Source organism: Trachypithecus francoisi, unplaced genomic scaffold (assembly GCF_009764315.1).
Source record: "Trachypithecus francoisi isolate TF-2019V2 unplaced genomic scaffold, Tfra_2.0 Lachesis_group11, whole genome shotgun sequence".
NCBI classification, from domain to species: domain Eukaryota; kingdom Metazoa; phylum Chordata; class Mammalia; order Primates; family Cercopithecidae; genus Trachypithecus; species Trachypithecus francoisi.
In genome coordinates this window covers 122405362-122427710 of record NW_022681456.1, presented here as the reverse complement: position 1 = coordinate 122427710, position 22349 = coordinate 122405362, and the positions used below count along the sequence as shown (strand labels likewise).

Here is a 22349-nt window from a genome sequence, read left to right as displayed (position 1 = left end):
TAGGATTGGTTTATTTAAAAAAGAAAAAAAAAACTAGCAAACAAGCAAACACGTTCTCCTAACTTCCTCCTCTCTCTGGTAATGAGATTTTCAGAAATATTTTCCATAGCACTTTAACTTCACCCTTCATGGCTATCTCCTCTTTCAAATTGCTTCATAAAACTTTGTTTCCACCATTTAGACTCAATTTTAAATGTTACCTATTCCACTAGGCCTCTTTTGTCTATAGTTATTAATGCTGTGATGGCAACTATAAACAACACAGCTTTCCGCTTTTCCTGTTTTTAGGGGATATTTTAGGACTTGCCATGCAGAATCTGGTTGTTCTGCAAATGCCCTATGGAAGTGGAGAGCAGAATGCTGCCCTGCTGGCATCTGATACTTACGTTCTTGACTATCTGAAATCTACTGAGCAACTGACAGAGGAAGTTCAATCTAAGGCTTTCTTTCTCTTGTCTAACGGTGAGAAGATTTAAGTAATTTCTGCCCATAATGGTTGAAATCAATTGTTACTCATACAAAGATGTCATAAGCTGGTTTTTTGCAGTAGTCTGGTGAAAGAAAAGTGAACCTGAACCTAGGAACTCTCAGTCCTAGCTCTGTTTTCTGTTTGACTTCAAAATCTGTGTGGTCAGCTAGCTTCATCATTTGCAACTGCAGAGTTTTCAAGCTATGCACTTAATTTTTTTTAATGCCTGGTATTTTGCAAGCTACCTTGTTTGTTGTTATGATCGCTGTTGTTTTTGTTAAGAGTTGTTGTCAGTGGTTCATCTATCAACGTCTGTGTTTGCTCAGCTGTGGTCTGTTGCAATGAAGTGACCTTGGCTTTGTATACAGAAAGAGGGCTAATGTTGTAAAATGTGAGGTTAAGGAAAAGTCCAAGAGCATAAAATAATCTTCTTTGGTTTTTCTTCTCAGAAAGGTAACACTGAAGTAAAAGGACCTTAGGGGAAATACACTGAATAATTAGTAGGTACCAATGATGAGGCAATTACTGAACCAGACATATCCATCTGTATTATCTTGTCATCAAAATCCTATAAAGTAAGAGTTATGTTTTCTCCCTTATGAATATAGAAACTGAGTTTCAGAAGTTCAAATGGAAATGATCATCCTAGTGATTTGTGTCTGTCTAACACCAAAACCTCGGGCTTGCACTGCACCATTCTTTCTCTTCTGACTTTCTTAGGTTAAAAAATAATTTCCTACAATGTTCCATTTTAGGTTATCAAAGGCAGTTATCTTTCAAGAACTCTGATGGTTCATATAGTGTGTTTTGGCAGCAGAATCAAAAAGGAAGCATATGGTGAGACATAAAAATTTTATTGTATATCATATAGAAATTACCTGAGGAGGGCTTGCAAGGAGGTGAAGGAGGATAGAGTTCAGTGGGGATTTAGAAGCAAAGTGGGTTTCAAAGTCAATTTACAGAGGTGAAATAGATAAAACTAAAGATTTAGTGATTCCAATTCTAATACAACAATATACCTTCAGTCTCATGATGATTTGCTCAGCAGTCTGATCCTCTCATGACAGCCCATTTACAGGCACAACTGGCTAACTCCACTGAAGAGGGCACGTCTTACTCTGTGTTTCTCAGAGTCCCCTATAGATTCAGGAAAGTGAAATTAGAAGAACCCAAAATGCCTAAATACATCAGTTCTCTCTCCATGTATAGGTAATCTAATGGGCTACACAGCAAGACCTTTGGGTGCAAACATGCTGAAAATTACCTACTCTAATTTCCACTTATTGCTAGTCATATTTTCCTGACCCAAAGGAAAGAGCCACTATCAATAAAGATGGTTTACAGCAGATGAGTTGAATGCGTCCCTTACCCAAAGAGAACGATGGCGATGAACACGTGGAATTGCTAACAACGCCATTTCCTCTTTGTCTAACTTTTGCTTTGGTGATTTGTACTACAGGCTCAGTGCTCTTACTTTTAAGACATTGGAGAGAATGAAAAATTATGTATTCATTGATGAAAATGTTCAGAAACAGACCTTAATCTGGCTTTCAAGCCAGCAGAAAATGAACGGCTGCTTTAAGAATGATGGCCAGCTTTTCAACCATGCCTGGGAGGTGAGAGAGGAGCAGCACCAGGCTTTCCTTGCTCCTGGGCGTTGCCTGCCTTGCCCTGCCTCTGGCTTTCCTGATCTGGAATATGAATATTCTTCCTGTGAATATGAAGCCTTCTGAGCCACTGCAGTCCTGGGCCTGTGGTGGGTTGGTCAGCAGCACCATTCCCGCTGCATGCATGTTTAACCACAGCCTGGATGTGACTCCTTCTGAGTCTCTCTTCTGCCTTACTCAGCCTCTAGTCCTTCCTGAGTATCAGTCCTCTTCAGAAAGTAAACTAGAAATAGAAGGAAGGAGAGAGAAAGCGAACCTAGAAAAGAAACTTTCATAAATTTGGAGACAGTCAATGTATAAAGGGAGGGGACTGTGAGTATATGAGGAAGGAAAGTTTATTCCTGTCCATAGATGGCAAGAAAGTTCTGGGGAGAATATCTAGTAGTTCACATTGTTTCAGTGAAGCAAGTTTTTCTAAGACCCTCTCAAGGAAAAATTCAAAGGCCAAGCTTGCCCTGGGGCCAAAGTACAAATGAGGTGAAGTATATCCTTGGCAGAGTCCAACCCTTTTCCTGTCCGTATTTAGGTAAATCCCTCCCTTCCAACTTCCTTTCTTTGCAGATAGCTGTCCACCTCCAGCCCATCTTCTGTCTCTTTTCCCATCCTATTTTTCCCTCTGGATGCTCAAAATCTCCTATCATGGCGTTTTAGCGTGCTCCGATGGCCCCTGAAATACCCTGAGCTTTTCTTCAGCATCCTTCCTCTTAATCATCACTCCTATTCTTGAAACACAGAATACATATCTAATCCACATCAAAATATGAATGAGAACAGACACTCTATGATATTTAATTTGCATGCAAGTTGTATTCAAATTGTTTTGTGGTATTTTTAATTTATTCCAAACTTATTCCTTACAACAGGGGGGCCATGATGGAGAAGAGCTCTTGCTCCTTGGGAGAAAAATCAAAAACTTTCCCACGTTCTCTTCTAAAACATCTTCACATCCCGTCTTTCTTCTTATTGGATTCATTACTGGCGAATCATTGCTGATTACTGCTTCAGTTTGTCTGATCTTCCCCAGTATTTTCTCTATAATTAAATATCTGTTGAGGGGGTGAGTGGGTGGGTGTCTGTGTGTGTTATGAGTTGAGAGAAATAAAAATGCAAGGGAAAAGTAAAAGCTTACACTGCAGAGGAATGGCGATACCACTTGCTGTAATTTAGATGTACTGTGAGTCCTCGTACCTCATGTTATTGCCTACCATATGCTGTTATTTGCGTCTTAAACACTTGGTTTATCAGAAATATTTCTTTTCCGAAGAAAGGAGGGATTGTCCTTTGCTTAAATAGATAAAACGGAAAGCTTGTACAAGATCAGTAGATCCCAAATGCCATTCTGAATACCATTTCCATCAGAATCACTAGAGTGCCCGTTAAAATGCATTTCACTGTCTTATTCCTGAGTTTTTTGAATGAGAATCTCTGTATAGATGCTGGTTGATTTAAGTACCCCAGAGGACTTTTATGCACAGTCAGTTTGCAAACCACATGATTTATAAATGAGTTTCTCATTTTACACTGTAAGAATCTGAGACTTGACTCTGGTGACCTTCTAGTGTGCTTTTCCAGGAATTTCCAGGAATCTTCACAGCAACTTTCTGCTTCACCTCATTAGAGATTCTTTTTTGGCTTTTTTCAGATTTATACCAAGTGGAGACAAATAGAGTCCTCTGAATTCCTTAAAATGCAAGTTTAACATCAGGCAGCATAAATACGATTACATATGTTATTTACTATTTTTGAAATTAACTGTTATAGTAATAACAACTTAATAATTATGATTTAATTATTGCATAGAGTCTGAATGATTCTTGCTCAGATAGTATGATTATTAACCATCTAATTTAAAAACTACACATGTTTGGGTGTTTTTATGAATAATGGTATTTGTTCTAGTATTTTTTTCTTACCTAGTTTTACTTCAAAAGAATACTTGTTATTTTGTGCTCTGCTGTCCCAAATGACTCATTGTTCCTTTGTTTTCAGGGTGGAGATGAAGAGGACATTTCACTCACTGCATATGTTGTTGGGATGTTCTTTGAAGCTGGGCTCAATTTCACTGTATGGATCCCCATCATCTTCTGATTTCAGTCAGCTGAATGCATATTAAATAGACTGTAGAGTCAGAGTCACTTGAGATTCTAAGACTGGATGAAACCCCGAGATAACATTTAGTTTACTACCACCCTTTAAATTCATGCTGTTCAAACTGTTTTTCATTCATAGACAACTTTGAAAAACAGGATTGAGTTTCTCCCTAGGGAGAATACGCATATGCACACAAAAACGACTTATTCACACAGCTGCAGGCATTCACATCTCTCCTGAAGTTCAGCCATGAATTTCAGATTGAGAACCCCTGCTCTAAGTAAAGCCATAGCCTAGTATTCTGTTTCTCTCTCAACAGTGAGTAAACATTTTCAACTCAAGTGTGGCTCACCCTCGCCACCTCCCAATCCATAGGTTAGATTTCCAAAATCTATTCCTGAACTAAGATGCTAGGAATTGTCAGGGTCATTCGTATACCTTGAAAATTATCTTCAGAAATGTAAGCCTCTTGGGCCTATGATAAATTTGGAGGCTTTGCCACATAGAAGACATTCATAACTAAAATATCACTGATCAGATATAAAAACTACCATTTTCTTACTAAATTTTATTGGGCTGAGCATGGTGGTTCATGTCTATAATCCAAGCACTTTGGGAGGCTGAGGCAGGTGGATGACCTGAGGTCAGAAGTTCAAGACCAGCCTGGCCAACATGGTGAAACCCTGTCTCTACTAAAAATACAAAAATTAGCTGGGCTTGGTGGTGCATGCCTGTGATCCCAGCTACTTGGGGGACGGAGGCAGGAGAATCGCTTGAACTTGGGAGGTGGAGGTTGCAGTGAGCTGAGATCATGCCACTGCACTCCAGCCTGGGTAACAGAGCGAGACTCTATCTAAAAAACAAAAATTATTGCTTAGGTACTAATAATGACATTATGAATTTATTTTAATGTTATTTTTGAAGGATAAAATATATGTGTATATATAAATGGATTTGTATGTAAAATATACTTTGAGGATATATTATATATATATATTATAAACAATGATTAGTTTAAATGTTCAGCAAGCTCATGGAATGCTCAGTTATCAGTTTACAATGTATAATTCTTCTTCCTGACCAACAGTTCCCTGCTTTACGAAGCGCACTCTTTTGCCTTGAAGAGGCATTGGACAGTGGTGTCACTAATGGCTACAATCATGCAATTCTAGCTTACACTTTTGCCTTAGCTGGAGAAGAGCAGAAAGTGGAATCTTTACTCCAGACCCTGGATCAATCTGCCACAAAAATAAGTAAGCGTTGTTATTCACTGTTGCTAGTGGGGGTGAGGAAGCGTTCTAAGCAGTCACATAGGAGCTCCCTCTTCACCAGTGTGTTTCTATTTCTCTTATGGAATTTATCAGTGGCCTTTATACCTTTCAAGAACACTGCATATTCTAGACTTGCCTCTTTTGCTTTATGCTAGCTTCCTCTCAAATGAGTGATGTGAGGGGAGTCAAGCCTGGTGACCAAGCCATAGACTATTATAACTACTGGGGAAGCTTAATCACCTGCTACTTAGAAAGTTGCTATTTAAGGCTGTAGTAATTTGCTATAGCTGTCATCAAATACCACATACTGGATGACTTAAGCAACAAAAGTTTATTTTCTCACCCTTCTGGAGGCTAGAAGTCTAAGTTCAAGGTATTGGAAGTGTGGTTTCTTCACCTGCAGGTGACCACATTCTCCCTTCATCTTCACAAGGTCTTTTGTGTGTGCACAGCCCTGCTCTCCCTTTTGTGTGTCCAAAATTTTTCTTCTCATAAGGGCACCAGTCAGATTGGACTGTGGCCCGTAAGCTTCATTTTAACTTAGTCACCTCTTTAAAAAGTCTTATCTCGGCCAGGTGCGGTGGCTCAAGCCTGTAATCCCAGCACTTTGGGAGGCCGAGACGGGCGGATCACGAGGTCAGCAGATCAAGACCATCATGGCGAACACGGTGAAACCCCGTCTCTACTAAAAAATACAAAAAACTAGCTGGGCGAGGTGGCGGGCGCCTGTAGTCCCAGCTACTCGTGAGGCTGAGGCAGGAGAATGGCCTGAACCCAGGAGGCGGAGCTTGCAGTGAGCTGAGATCTGGCCACTGCACTCCAACCTGGGTGACAGAGCAAGACTCCATCTCAAAAAAAAAAAAAAAAAAAAAAAAAGGTCTTATCTCCAAATACAGCCACATTTTGAGGTACTTGGAGTTGGGGTTTCAACATATAAATTTGAGGGGAACAATTCAGCACAAACAGAGGTCGGGAATGGAATTTGCATCCTTCTTTATGTGTAACCCATGACTTTTATACAGACTATGTGAAAATTCTTCCTTTTTCTCAGATAATGTCATCTACTGGGAAAGAGAAAGGAAACCCCAGACAGAAGAATTTCCATCCTTTACTCCCTGGGCACCTTCTGCTGAGACTGAGAAGACTTGCTATGTGCTGTTGGCTGTCATTTCCCGGAAAATTCCTGACCTCACTTATGCCACTAAGATCGTGCAGTGGCTTGCCCAACAGATGAATTCCCATGGAGGCTTTTCTTCCACCCAGGTGATTAATGTAGGCCTGATATTAATAGCAGCTTGTTGAATGCAGAAGCTGTAACTCTATGACGAGTGAGATATTAATAGTAAAGATATCACAACAAATCCTTTCTGAGAAGAAGAATCGTGGATATTATTAATCCCATTTTATTTCCTCAACAATTATTTGTTGGCCAGTTATTGTGTATCGGGCACTCTACTAGGAAGCCTCTAAGTAGAAGTGAATGAAATGAGGCCCCCTGTTCCAGGAATTTATCACCATTTGTATCTTCATTCACACAGCAAACACAGAATAAGTCTAGAGGATATTTTTGTCATAAGCACCACTCTTGGTGGTACATTAGACACCTGATGATACTATGTTCAAATTATATATGGACCAAAAAGAAAGTTTTCTCTCTAGTTCTGTGGGCTATACACTGGGAAAAGCAAATGAAAAGAAAGAAAACAGGAGAAATGGGGGCTATGAGAAACAAGGACATGTTTTTCCTTACTTGGAAACAAATTGAAAATGCAAAAAAAAAAAAAAAAAAAAAAAAAGTTTTATTTCCATGAGAAAAATCTGCATTTCTCTTTGTGTTTGGTCTTAGTTTCTGAGTAAAACCATATACTAATAAATTTCCAAAGATCTTTTCCTGATTCTGACTTCCCTTCTTTCAAGATAAGCAGAAAAAAAAGAATTATCCATGGCAGCCACAGGGGCCGCTGAATTATGTAATGCCTTAACTTTTAGAAAAGCTTTGACACCATTTTTAACCAAAGAGACTATATTTTATGAAAAATTTTTAGGAAGTAAAAACACAAGATTTGTTGAAGAAAACGAATTTAAGTGGAAACAATTTGCACAAGCAAGTATATTTTCCTATCATTCAGGATATTGCTTCTTGGTATTTTGCTGACCTGTTTTAGGAACATTTCTAAGGATTGATACGAAGTCCGTGGTCAAATGATGACCAATATTGTGTCATAACTGAGCTTGGATCATTGCTTGTGCTCTTCTGTGCAGGCAACTCCAGTTTGTCTTCTTGCCATAACCTGTTACATGAAGTTAACCTTCTCTAAGAATCAAAACACCGTTACGTTTAGCAGTGAAGGATCCAGTAAGACTTTCCAGGTTAACAGTGATAACCGCCTACTGGTCCAACATTCAGAACTAACAAAGGCACCTGGAGAATACACAGTAGATGTGGAAGGACACGGTTGTACATTTATCCAGGTAACAGAAATCTGCCTGAGAGGGTGATGAGTGTTTGCCAGTAAAAGAGTCAGACTGTTCAGTTCTACGTGAAGTGTTATCTGACCGTTTTGTGTATTTACACTATCAATAGCCGAAAATGCAAGTTATTTTATGAAAAGATACTCAGTTGTCGAAGTTTCTTGAGGAATATTGCTATTAGAAAGTATTCTATCTTCATTAAATTACATTATTCTGAAAGCTAAAGAATTTAACCCGATTCCCTGATGATAAAGATGTAAACTGCATTAATAATAGAAATAAGCAATAGGTTCTTTCTTTTAAAAAATGTTTTATTTTTAATTTTTATGGGTGTATAGTAGGTGTAAATATTTACAGGGAGCATGATACAGGCATACAATGTGTAAGAATCACGTCGGGGCAAGTGGGGTATGCATCACTTCAAGCATTTATCCTTTGTGTTAGAAATGATGGAAATATACTCTTAGTTATTTTAAAATGTAAAATTACTACTGACTATAGTCAGCCTGTATAATTCTTAATACAGGATGGGTTTTCTTATAATTTGCTATCCTTTCCAGGCCACGCTTAAGTACAATGTTCTCCTACCTAAGAAGGCATCTGGATTTTCTCTTTCCTTGGAAATAGTAAAGAACTCTTCGGATATCTTCCAGACTATTTTTGACCTCACAGTGACCCTCAAGTAAGTGTCATATTCTGATAGTAACTCCCATGTGAGCAAGATGGTAAAATATTTAAAAAGTTTGAGCAGTAGTGAAATCACAAAATATAAATCATGGGTAATATGATGAGTTCTCATGTTGGTGGTGACAATTCTACAGCACAGTCACTTTTTAGCCCTCTGTCCAGACACCACAATTTAGTACATCTTCAGCTAAATCAGAGCTAAAATGAGGCAAGTATAACATGCAGTCTACGTGAGCATGATTTGAAAGCTTTCACTGCACTGATATTCCAATGACACTTTCTATTCTGTTGTATGGAAGTACTCCTAGTTTTGAAAAACAGATTCTATATTTCTTTCTCAAGACAAGCATGCATGGTCATATAGTAGCAAGCCCACAAATGTTTATTTTATAACTGTAAAGAGTAAAATTTTAGATTTTTGCTTTTCAGAATAGAAAAACAAAATGATCCTCTTGATTTCAAGCATGATTTATAGATGCTAAAGGATGTTAGCCTTAGTTAATATGTGGAAAGCATTGAGTAAAATTACTTTGGCAGATATTCTTTAGAATTTCTAAATAAAAATCTCTTGAGCTCCAGGGCTAAGAACTCAATGAACTGGGGAACTCTTTTTTTTTTTTTTTTTGAGACAGAATCTCACTTTGTCACCCAGGCTGCAGTGCAGTGGCACAGGGGCACAATCTCAGCTCACTGCAACTTCCACCTCCTGGGTTCAAGGGATTCTTATGGCTCAGCCTCCCGAGTAGCTGGGATTACCGGCGTACATCACCGCATCTGGCTAATTTTTCTCTTTTTAGTAGGGTCAGGGTTTTGCCATGTTGCCCAGGCTGATCTTGAACTCTGACCCTCAAGTGATCCACCCACCTTGGCCTCCAAAAGTGCTGGGATTACAGGTGTGAGCAACCGCGCCCTGATGAACTATGGAACTCTTAACTTCACACCCCAATAGTCTTATCCAGAAGCAGGAAACTGAGCTAGAAGAGCTCTTGGAGACATGTCTACTCCATAATTCTGCTAATATACCACCTTGTAAGCAAAGATGTCCTCTAAGTGTCATGCAAATCTAACACTAACCTAAGTATATGTAATATAGATTTAGAAGCTTTGTTTATCAGTTCAAACTTTGAGACTGAAGGTAAGCTTAAGACCAGGATGTGGGGGAGATTTCATGTCAGATAATTCATTATTTGCTCCAATGTCTGTTGCTATGTATCATCTCTTTCATTATCATTCTGATCATGCCTATTCACAGATGCTTGAAAATGACTTTCTTCAAATTTTCTCTTCGGCTTTTACCTGTCCTCCAGACTTCTAGCCAATTAGTATTTATCCACCTGGCACTCTCATTATGAGATAAGTCACTTTTTAAAATTGATATCTAAACTAGTGTTTTCTTAAACTTTTCAGATATACTGGAATTCACAATAAATCCAGTATTGTGGTTACAGATGTAAAAATGCTATCAGGATTTACTCCAGCCATGTCTTCCATTGAAGAGGTAAGTAATAGAAGCCTAATCTGTCAGCACAAAGACAGCTCCATAGAGTATAAAAATAAAATAAATACTTGTTTAGCAGTTGTTTAGCAAAACAAAACTATAGAATTCTTCAACATTCACCTTTATATTTTTACGCTAACACTGGAGAGCTGGTATATTTAATTCGTACAAATTAGCAGTCAATATTTCCCATGGTTCGTCATATATTTTTCTTTAGTTGCTATCCGTGCTTATGAAAACATCATGGCACCAAGGAATGTTCCATAAAACAGAACCTGACATGGAAAAGCATGGACATTCAGTTCTGCAGTGGTGCTGTCATTTGTTCTAATATCTATTCTCTATCCTTCCCTAACAATTTCTTCAAAGCTTGAAAACAAGGGCCAAGTGATGAAGACTGAAGTCAAGAATGGCCATGTTCTTTTCTATTTGGAAAATGTAAGTTTAGCAATAATTTTTTTCTTTAAAGGTTTTCTTTTTTCCTTCTAAGGGCAATTGGATGCTTCCATTTCTTATAGATATGATAGGATTGTAAAAGGAAAAAAATAAGTAACATTAAGGATGACCAGTGTTCTATCCCACTGATCGTCTATCTTCTCCTTGCTAGTTCTAAGGCTATTTCATATATGCCCTGGCTATGTGACTAGATAGCTTTCCTCTCCCTATCAAACACAGTCTGGTCACAGAGTACATGTGTAATTATTTTACAATTTGATTAAACTCTCACAAAGTTTGCCATAATTTTTTTAATTACAATTGTATATTGAAGGTGTGTGGTGTGATGTTTTGATGTAGTGAGCTGATTGTTATCATCTAGTGTGATTAATTGTGAAACAGCTGACTAAAACATCCCTCTCTTCACACAGTTACCTCTTCTTTTTTCATGATGAAGCACTTAAGATCTACTCCCTTAGGGAATATTATATATACAGTATAGCATTGTCAACTGTAGGCTACTGCAGTATCTGAGATTTGTAGAATGTATTCATTCTGCACAGGTAAAGCTTTCTATCCTTTGACCAGCATCTCCCCATTTTCCCTTTCCTGATAACTACCATTCTCTCTGCATCTATGAATTCAACTTTAGATTTAACTTACAGGTGAGATCCTGCAGTGTTTTCTGTGTGTGTCTGGTTTATTTCACTCCAAATAGTTTCCTCCAAGTTTGTCAATGTTGTTGCAAATGGCAGAAATTCTTTTTATTTAAGGCTGAATAATTTGTGTGTGTGTATATATATATATGTGTGTATATATATGTATGTATGTATATATATATGTGTATATATATGTATGTATGTATATATATATGTGTGTGTATATATGCCTCAGTTTCATTATTCATTCATCTGTTTTGAACATTTAGGTTGGTTCCTTATGTTGGCTATCATAATGAAAGAATGAGCGTGGGATTGCAGCTGTCTCTTCAAGATATTAATCTCATTTTCTTTGGATGCACACCCAGAAATGGGATTGCTGGATCATAGGATAGTTCTATTTTTATTTTTCCCAGGAAAAGCCAAACTGTGGCTTGCAGTTTAGAGACATCTTTTCTATGTGTATCGTTACCACTCACATAAATGCCTACATTCCTCTAAGACTTCCAGCTAAATTCCTCTCACCTCAATGTAAGCAAAGGAACTGAAAATTGTATATGATTTAAGGTTAGCAACTCATTATTTTGCCAATATGTAAGTTAATCATACCCTAGATCTATTTAATTATGTAGATCATAAACTTCTGGGGATAATTTTCTCAGTGATTATCTTTTCTCAGACTTGCTACAATGTAATTATAATTTGTGTCATTACAGGTTTTTGGTACAGCCTACAGTTTCACTTTTTCTGTTGAGCAGAGCAACCTTGTGTTCAACATTCAGCCAGCCCCGGTCATGGTCTACGATTATTATGAAAAAGGTAGGCAAGCAACAGCCATGCCCTAAGGCTATTGAACGTGGTATTTATATCTAACATTCCCGAGCTACTAAACTTTCCAAAATCAACCTCTGTCTTCACAGAGTAAGCAATAGACGGCATTACTTTGTATACTGGTTTCTTTCTTCCATGATGCGTCTTCTAACTGAACCCATTTTCCAGTTACCAGAGTTTTTCAACAGCAGAATCCTTTTAATATAATCTGACAGGGCTCCACTTGAACTTGAAATACAAGACACATGAAGCTTCCAGGTCTTTTTGTTGTTGTCATTGTTGTTCATGCTAAGACTGACCATTCCAAGCTACCTCTAAGGACTTTGACTTAAAAAGGGGAGTGGGGAATATTCTGAAATGCTATTTTAAAAATTTGATTGATTAATTTGTAAAACGATTACTAAGATGTCGTAGAGATCATATAACTGTTCCCTGGAAGGTTGGTGCTATTTGTTTCTTGTCGAATGCTGTGTGAAGTTTGTCGAGTATTTGAATTCTGTCTCTGTTACTTACTAATAGAATGTATTTCATCAAGTGTCTTAAATATTATTAGCATATTTCTGGATGTATAAAATGGGAAAGTAATTGTCTCTATTTCAAAATTATTGGAAAGATTAGATCGAATGTGCTTATATCATCTACTTAATAAAAATACATGTTCCCTTTATTTTTTCAGAAGAATATGCCCTTGCTTTTTACAACATCGACAGTAGTTCAGTTTCCGAGTGAGACAAAGCAATTACTGGAAGAGGTAAAGAAATTTTATTACATCATAAACCATTGAAAACACATCTAAGAAGAAAATGAAAACCTAAATAAGATAGAACAATGGTTGAAGAAAGACAAGTGTTTGGTACTTCATTAGAGTTGTGTAACTGTGTACTACATGAATATTCGTTAAGATTGTATTAATTTCTTTAAAAATAGCTTTACAGAATTCACAGCTATATACGTACCTTTTATAAATCTCTCATTTTTGTTTTGTAAGTTGACAGGTCAGTAAAAATTTAGGCACATGTATTTGTACATATGCATGTATACGTATGAGACATGTCTATGTGCCTATATATGCATGTTTTTATATCTAAATATTTATATATACATACAAACATGTGTTTATTGTTTAAACAATGTTTTAAATACCAGGTGGAAAAGCATTTCTTTTAACAAACTGATTCTTCTGTATCAAACCTGGAAAAATTTCATGAACCATCTGGCATCCTGAACAGTCCACAATCTGCTCTGGCTTCTTATCAGGTTTTATTTCCTTGTCATCCCATTAAATGTTGTCATTTTGCAACTGAGTCTATGACTTTTTTTTTCCTTCCAGTACTTTATTCACAGTTTTAATCCTAGAAAACGCAGGGGTTTTTTGACAGCAACTTGAATAATTTGCCGTATTGCTGTCAACTCTAAATTCAAATGTTTAGACATTATGGAATACAGAGTTAGAATTCTTCCATATCCAAAGAGAGAGAGAGAGAAAGAAGTAGGGGAAGAGAAAGAAGCAGACTAAGTGAAAGTTGAAATGGACTCCATGTTAATTCAAGGAAACAAAAATAAACACACACAACATAGACTCGAATGTATCTTCCAAGATCAAATCTGCCTCCTTAGGCCTAATCCAACGTTGCCCATCCCGTTGGAGCAAAGGCATTGCTTATGCAGAGGATAGGCCAGCACATCCTTTGCTTGCATCCTTACTCACTAGGTAAACACACCCCTCACACTCCAGATGTGGCCAGTCGTCACCCCCGAGGGATACTGGTCAGGTACTCAGGGATGGTTGAGAAATGATTGTGGCCTGCCTCAGACCACCCCACGCAGTGGGCTCGGCAAATTTCCAAAGTGCAGAGACAGCATTGCAAAGGCAGAGTATGCCAGGATGGGCCCTGGACATACACTGTACAATCCATCTCAGATGAGGTGATGGGAGCAAGTTGGCGTGTCCCAGCCCACAGGCACCGCTCCTCACACCCCCACCTGGGTGGGAGCCATCACAGACTAGCATCCCCTTGTGCTGCCCTGATCCTGGTTTTCTGGCTGGCTTTGCAGATCAAAGGGCATCCTTCCACTTGGACAAATCCTTGGGGAGACATCTCTCAGAAGACAGTCCTAGAACATGGAATGTGACCTTGTTTGGAAATAGGGTCTTTGCAGATGTTACCAAAGTAAGAGGAGCTCACAGTGGATTAGAGTGGGCCCCACCTAGTCTAATGATTCCTGTCCTTAAGAGAACACACACACACACACACACACACACATACACAAGAATGTGCCTGTGAAAATGGAGGCAGAGCTTAGAGTGATGTGTCTACAAGGCACGGGACATGGACAGTTGCCAGAAACCAGCAGAAGCCAAGAGAGAGCCATGGAGTTGATCTGCCTCACAGCCTCTAGTAGGAACTCGTCCTGCCACTACCTTGACTTTGCATTTCTAGCCTTTGGAACTGATGGAATAAACTCTTGTTGTTTAAAACCAGCCAGGTGTGGCATGTTTTTATGTGAGCCCTAGGAACCCAATACTGACTTTCAAGGGCCTCATCCCACTGACTTCAAAGCAGGCCTGGATCTGTGTGTTGTCTCAGTTCTGGGAGCTCCCATGAGCCTGCAGAGAGATTGCAGGGTCTTCCTGAACGTTGCCTGAAGAGGAAAGAGGGACTCAGAGGATTGCCCCAATATCGCCCCTCCCTCCTCCTAAATTCTGCCGGGCTCTCCCACTACCCCAGGAAGACATCCCTGCTAACTTCTGCCCTGCGAGTTGACCCTGACATTTTCAAGTGTCACCTGCCCCTGTGAACTTGAATGGATTGCTCTGTTCTTTGCCCAAGAGCAGAAACATCTGCCTGGGGTCCAGTTTGTCCCAGTGGCTGGGACTTTCCTGACACACAGCTCCCCTTATCTGCTGTGGAGTGGTCTCACTGACATCCGGGCAAGCGACTGGAAGAAGCGTCAGCCCCAGTTCTAAAGGTTCACAGTGACTGGCAGCTGGGATTGAGACAGACCCGCCTTCTGTAGGTGGACTTTGGTGCTGGCCCCGGTTGTCCTTTTATAGACATTACCTTTGGAAGGGGCACAATTTTCACCCACCTGCCCTGCCAGTGTGGCGGGGTTTTTTTATTCTTTGTATCCAGTTGTTTCTTGGTGGACAGAATGGAAGATATGCCTTTTCCTAAGCATGGCTGTGGCACAAGAGGCTTTCCGAAGCAGCTGCTCAGGTGGCTCAGCCTGGAAACCAGGACGGGTTGAGAGGGAGCATCTTCCTGAGCCCTCAGTATGTCATCCACAACAGACAGGACAGGCTCTGGGGAGTTGTTCTTCACCCCTTCCAGAGCTGAAACCAGAATGAGACTACCTGTCTTTCCAAAAAAAAAAAAAAAAAAATTATCTGGGCTTGGCAGCATGCACCTGTAGCCCTAGCTACTTGGGAGGCTGAGGCAGGAGGATTGTTTGTGTGTGCCCAGGAGTTTGAGGATACAATGGGCCATGATCGCACTTAAGCCTGGGTGACAAAGAACCTGTCTAAAAAAAAAAAAAGAAAAAGAAATCACCTTGTTTGTGAATACAATTTCTTTCTTTCTAATCTTACTACTTTTATTTTATGTTATTTTCATGCCTTATTGTATTGGCTAGGACTTCCAATACCATGTTGAATAGGAGCGATGAGAGTAAACATCCTTGCCTCATTCTCAATCTTATGGAGAAGGCAGTAAGTTTTTCATCACTAAGTAAGATGTTTGCTGTAGGCTTTTTGAAGGTGCCATACATCAGGTTAAGAAGCTTGCTTCTATTCTTAGTTTGCAGAAAATCTATAATAGGAAAATATGTTGAATTCTGTAAAATTTTTTTCTATATCAATTGGTGTGATCATGTTGATTTTCTTGTTAGATTATTACTATGGCAGATTACATTGATTGATCTTCAAGTATTGAAGCAGGCTTGCATTCCCAGGAAAAACCCACTTAGTTCTGGTGTATTCCAAGGACTACATAAACACACACACAAACACAGACACACATACACACACTCCAGAAGTAACACAAGTTCAAAATACAAAACTCAATTTAATTTGCATATACTAACAATAACCAACAGAAAATCGACATTTTAAAATAATTGCATTTGTACTATCTCTGAAAAAAAATGAAATGATTAAGTCTCTATAAGATCTGTATGCTGAAAATGTACAAAATCCTGTAAATGAAATCACAGAAGACCTAAATCAATGAAGAAATATATGGATTCATGGATTGCAATACTCAATATAGTAAAGATTTCAATTCTTCCCAAATTGATCTATACTTTTAATACAGCTCCATCAAAATCCTACCAAAGGATATGTTGTGTATCAGGTGATCTGATTTAAAAAAACATGCAAAGATTAAAAGGTAGAAAAAAGAATGACATTGGAAAAGTGATGCTACACAATTTTAAAGTTCTGCTCCAATTCTAAAGTAGTCAAGACAGTGTGAATCCAGCAAAGGGATAGACACAGAGATCAATGGGACAGACTGTGTCCAGGAATAGATCTACACAGACATGGAAAATTGATTTCTAACAAAGCTGCAAAGACAACTCAATAGAGAAAGGACAATCTTTCAACAAATGCTACTGAAACAACTCAACTTTCATATGCAAAAAATTGAACCTCAACCTAAAGCTCCTACTTGATATAAACATTAATTCAAATGGAGCGCAGATTTAAATAAAAAATATTTAACACTATGAAACTTTTAGAAGAAACCGTAGGAGAAATATTCAAGACTAAGTTGTCAGACATGACACCAACTAACAATTCATAGAAGAAAATACTGATAAAATGAACTTCCTCAATATTTAGGACATTTGCTCTGTGAAGGATCTTATTAAGAGGACAAAAAGACATGCTACAGACTGAGTGAAAACATAGCACAAACCATATAGCGGACAAAGGACTTGTATGTAGAATCTGTGAAATTCTTCACTTCATCACTTAAAAATTCATCACTTAAAAGAAAAAAAAATCCTATGAAAAAGTGGGCAAAAGACATGAAAAGACATTTTGTCAAAGAAAGAACACGAACGGCAAAGAAGCACAAGTGAATATGATCAGCATCAGTAACCATTAGAGAAATGCAAACTAAAACAATGAGGTATCACTATCTCTGTTAGAATGGATAAGGTCAATGATGACACCAAATGCCGGCAAGATTGCTTAGAAACCAGATAACCCACACATCACTGGCATCACTTGAACAAGATATAGACACGCTGGAAAAGAGTTTGGCAGTTTCTTATAAAACCAAAGGTACATGTCCTATGTGACTCAGCAATTTCACTCTTCAGGATTTAACCAGAAGAATGAAAACAGGTTCACAAAAACCTGTACATGAATGTTCTTAAAAGTTTTATTCAAAATAGCCTCAAACTGGAAACCACCCAAATATCTTTCAATGGTGAAAGACTCAACAAATTCTATTATATCCATATAAGAGAATACTACCCAGGAATAAAAAGCAAGAAATTATTGATACAGGCAACAACTTGGAAGTTTTGTTAGAGCATGAAACTTGGTGAAAAAAGCCAATCTTTTGTTGAAGATTGGGTTTTGGCTTTTGTTGAAGAAAGAAAAAAACTTTCCCTTGTGAAAAAAGCCAATCTTCTAAAAGGTTTTACATTTATAAGATTCCATGTATAAAACATTCTCCTATTGCAGGATAATTTAGGAATCAGAGAGACTGAGGGGTTGAGGAGGATATTTATTATTTAGGTGCACCAGTCCAGTCGGAGCCCCGAACGAAGAGTCAAGTTACCTTTTAAGCATTTTGTGGGACGGGGGGAGTTCTGTGCAGGGGGAAGCATATTACAGAATCAAGAAACAAAGACAGTTATTCAATTGAGACTTGCATTACATTATTTCTTACTTTTCAAGGAAAAACATGTTTTGCGGCTTGAGTTTATCTGTCTAGTGACCTTGCAACTGCACAGCTAGAGAAACGGGTCTTCGTAATGCCTGGGAAAGGGAGAGATATGTCTCACTAGTCACAGAAAAACAGGCAGTTAATTGTTAAAGACTCCAGCTGTTTCTCTTCCTCAGGGGGAACTGGGTTTTCTTACATACAGATGAGTTTTTGCTTACACATTCTTTAATTTCTTTTCATTCCTGTTCCACTCCAAGTAACAAAACTATAGAGATGGAGAACAGATTGGTGGTTGCCAGGAGACAGGGACAAGGTACGAGGATATGACTAAAAAGAGGTAGCACAAGTGAGTTCCTCTCAGTGATGAAACAGTTCTTTGGCAAGGACACTGGTGCAAGTATTTACAAGACATACATATGAGACCATCTTGCATAGCACACACACAGACAAAGGAGTACATGCAAACACTGCGAAAACTGCATCAGGTCTGTAGTCTAACAATAGCCAACCCATGCCCATGCCCTGGTTTTGACGGTGCCCTGCTATTCTGTAAGATAGCACTGTTAGGGGAAGCCAGGAAAAGCATCCAAGGGACTCTCTACTACTTTTGCGACTCCCTGTGAATCTAGTCATTTCAAAATAAGAATTTTAAAGAAAAGCAGCCAAGTGATTTTTATATAATAAATGCCAGGTTAATCCTCATATATGAATGCACATATGAGTGCACAGATAAAACTGAAAGGACGTATATCAAAATGGTAACATATCTGTTAGTTTTTGAAGGGAAGGCAAGGGTTAAAAAAAGACAGAGGGAGAGCTGATAGCTCGACAGCAACACAAGTTCATTGCCAGAGCAACCTGCTGAGGTGGGGGACCAGCTTAACACCAGAGCCCACCACCGCTTACAGGCTGGGGTACTTACAGGTATGGGCGGGAAGGGTCTGGGTGGCATGGCTTGCTGCTTGACAAAGATGTTCCTTCGGTTGGGCCTGCTCCCAGCAGGGTATGATAGGGACGTTCCTGTGCCTTGTGGTCAGGTGGTGGGGCAGGACGTTTCTCACAGTGGAACCCCCACGGAATGTTTTACTCTGACCAAGGTCTGTGAAATGGCAGGGGGCTTACGAAATGGTGCAGTCTGGACTAACAGTATCCAGATCGTAGATTTAAAAATCATTTTTCTTTTCTTGGTAGGTCTTTTCAATATGTTCTGTATAGTCTAAAATAAACATGTTACTTTGTCACATTTAAAATGTTATTTTTAAAGTATGTTCTCTTCAAAACGCATTTAAACTGTTTGACAAATTAGAAAATTGTTTATTAAAAGCAAGGAGGGGGCCGGGCGCGGTGGCTCAAGCCTGTAATCCCTGCACTTTGGGAGGCCGAGACGGGCGGATCACGAGGTCAGGAGATCAAGACCATCCTGGCTAACACGGTGAAACCCCGTCTCTACTAAAAAATACAAAAAACTAGCCGGGCGAGGTGACGGGCGCCTGTAGTCCCAGCTACTCGGGAGGCTGAGGCAGGAGAATGGCTTAAACCCGGGAGGTGGAGCTTGCAGTGAGCTGAGATCCGGCCACTGCACTCCAGCCTGGGTGACAGAGCGAGACTCCATCTCAAAAAAATAAAAATAAAAATAAAAAAATAAAAAATAAAAATAAAAGCAAGGAGGCTTATAGGCAAATCCTAATTCAGGTGAATTCAACAAATATTCTTTAAGCACTTTCAATATGCAGGCAATTATAAGAGTATTTAAGATAAATCTAGTATAAATCTAGAGTGAAAACAAGACAAATACTTATAGGATAACATATGTGATATTATAGGCATACACAGTGTTCTGAAATAATACAGAGGGGCATAATGAACCACGCACCAGCTAGGAGAAGGGTCAAAGAAGAGGGCTTTTCCGGATATAAAGGAATAGAGGGAATGGCATGGGAGGAGAAAGAACTTTTCAAAAAAAGACAACAGGACCAGTAGTGGTGGCTCGTGCCTGTAAGCTCACCACTTTGGGAGGTCGAGCTCAGGGGATCACTTGAGCCCAGGAGTTCGAGACCAGCCTGGGCAACATAGTGAGACCCCTGTCTCTATTAATATTTTAAAAAGACGACAGAGTACACAAGAAGCATTAAGGCAGAGAAAACACAGCATGCAGAAGAAAGCAGAGTCAAATGGGTAACGTTATTTCTAACATCAAATGATGAAAGCAGGAGGAGGCTATTAAAATTGACATCAGAAAGTGCATGTAGTGACTTCAGTCTTTAGTGCAAGTTCCTAGTGCATGAGATGAACAGATGAGGACAGGCCTTAATTGCTGTGCTGTGGGAATAGGGAACCGTTAAAAGGCTAAGTGTGAGAGGATCTGTAATTCAGAGAAATTGCTCTGTGGGTAACGTGGAGGGTGAATTTGAGGGGAATGAGACTGGAGGCAGGAGCAAGGCAGGAATGAAACGGCCTCATTGTCTGGAGTATCACCTGAGGTTTGTGATCTCACAGCCATGGAGAACAAGGATGTGGACTCACAAAGTGTGAGGTTAAGAGCGGAAGTTTAATAGGCGAAAGAAAAAGAAAAGCTTTCTGCTGCAGCGAGGGGTCACAGAGACATGGATCGCCGGTCCATGGCAAAACGCAGAGGGTTTTATAGATGAGCTGGTGAGGAGGTGGTGTCTGATTTACAAAGGACGTGAAAGACTAGTCAGACCAGGCATGCCATTTGCATAGGGCATGAAAAACTGCTTAGACCCGGTATGCCGTTTGCATAGGGTGCAAAATCCTGGTCGCCCCTCCCGAATCTTGTATTATGCAGGCGGGTTCTCTGCCTGAGCTGTGCCATGTTACCCATTTCTCTATTACTGCACACGTGGTGACAGAAAAGGGAAAATGGACCCACCATGTTGGACATGCCCGGCCCCCAGGTAGCCCTTTTCTATTGGCACAACTGCCAGCATTCCCCCGTGCAAGCTTCCAGCTTGCTTAACTACATTTGCAGCTTGATTTTTCAGGCTGCTCTTTGTTAGAAAAAGATAATTTGTTGGGCTGCTTTTTGTTGGAAGGGAAGCGCTGCCAAGGACTCTGTTCCTCTCACTATCTGCCTAAATAATGTCTTTCTACCTCCTGTTTCAGTAGCAGTGGAGGTGAGGAGTAAAAATACGTCAAACTTGGCCACTGATTAGAAAAGGTGAGAGGAGGGGTCAAGGAGAGGAAAAAGTGCTGGATCACGCCCAGGTTTCAGGCTCGAACAGGGCAAATGGCAGCAGCATACAATGTTGAACATAGAGGCAGAGAAGCCCACTTGAGTGGAGAGGGATAACGGGGCATTCTAAGACAGGATGGGTTTGAGATTTCCTGATGTATCCAAGTGGAAAAGGCTTGGGAGCATGAGGATTCACCGAGCTCAGGGCAGAAGATAGGGAATGTGCAGTCATCGGCTTGCAGGAGATGGCTGAATCCATTCTCCCACTTCAGCAGAGAAGCACCCAAGCAAAGTGCTGAGAATCCTGGAGAACACCAACATTCCCCAGTGAGCTGAAAGACAATTTTAGAGGAGGCACAGAGGAAAAATTAAATGGAAGAGAGTGCTGTAGAGAGCACCATAATCCAGGGCTTTGTCTGGAAGCAGGGTGCTTAAATAACCATTTCCTTTTCTGTAAATGAGAGTAAAATTATCTACCCATGCATGGAAAAAAAAATTCTCAACAAACTAGAAACAGGAAGGAATTCATCAATGTGATGAATGTTGGAGTGCCATAGCACTCCAACCTGGACAACAGAGACCCTGTTTCAAAAACAACAACAACAACAACAAATTTAGTCCTTTTCTTTTACAGATACATACTAAGATATCCATGGATGAAATTATATGATGTCCGGGATTTGCTTTAAAATAACAAAAGAGGAGGAGAAGTGGGTGGGAGTATACAGGAAACAAGATTGGCCATGAGTTAACAAATATTTAAATCTGCTGATGAGGAGGTGAAAGCTCATTACACTATCCTCTTGTACAAAGTACTCCAGATACAAAGTTTTTCTAAAAATCTGCTTCATGGGTTTGTAGTGAGCATTGAATAAGGGCATGTATACAGTGCTTCATCACCATGGCTGACAGGTAGTCAGCACTCAAACATTGTTTTTAATTTCGTTTAGTCCCTGTCCATTAACCACACCCAAAAGAGGTGGCTTATTTATACCAAGAACCCTGGCCCATGGACCTTTGTCCACTTGGAGGTAATTTATTGAAATTTGAGGTTTAGGAAGAGGAAATGCCAGCCTTCAGAGTCCCAGGCCTATTGTGCAACAGCAGAGCCAGCAGTCCCAAATGCCTCCCTAGCATGCCTAGTAAGTAGGATCACTTTCCTCTCGCCTTGTAGGC

The 22349-nt window shown here is 39.6% G+C and overlaps 1 protein-coding gene across 2 annotated transcripts in view; it reads left to right on the top strand.

Annotated features, from left to right (window-relative positions):
* The window catches only part of LOC117090788 (ovostatin homolog 2-like), a 32861-nt gene extending 19481 nt beyond the window's left edge, over positions 1-13380 (top strand). The window contains exons 17-29 of one of the 2 annotated variants that reach the window (XM_033223392.1): positions 289-462; positions 1225-1306; positions 1929-2085; positions 4126-4200; positions 5315-5480; positions 6550-6761; positions 7761-7970; positions 8531-8652; positions 10065-10155; positions 10525-10593; positions 11966-12068; positions 12757-12831; positions 13227-13380. In XM_033223392.1, the coding sequence (XP_033079283.1) occupies positions 289-462; positions 1225-1306; positions 1929-2085; positions 4126-4200; positions 5315-5480; positions 6550-6761; positions 7761-7970; positions 8531-8652; positions 10065-10155; positions 10525-10593; positions 11966-12068; positions 12757-12809 (1514 nt within the window). In that variant the 3' untranslated portion in view covers positions 12810-12831; positions 13227-13380. Of the gene's footprint in view, positions 1-288; positions 463-1224; positions 1307-1928; positions 2086-4125; positions 4201-5314; positions 5481-6549; positions 6762-7760; positions 7971-8530; positions 8653-10064; positions 10156-10524; positions 10594-11965; positions 12069-12756 lie in introns of both variants that reach the window. The other variant, XM_033223391.1, reaches the window with a different exon arrangement.
* The last annotated feature ends 8969 nt before the right edge of the window (positions 13381-22349 follow it).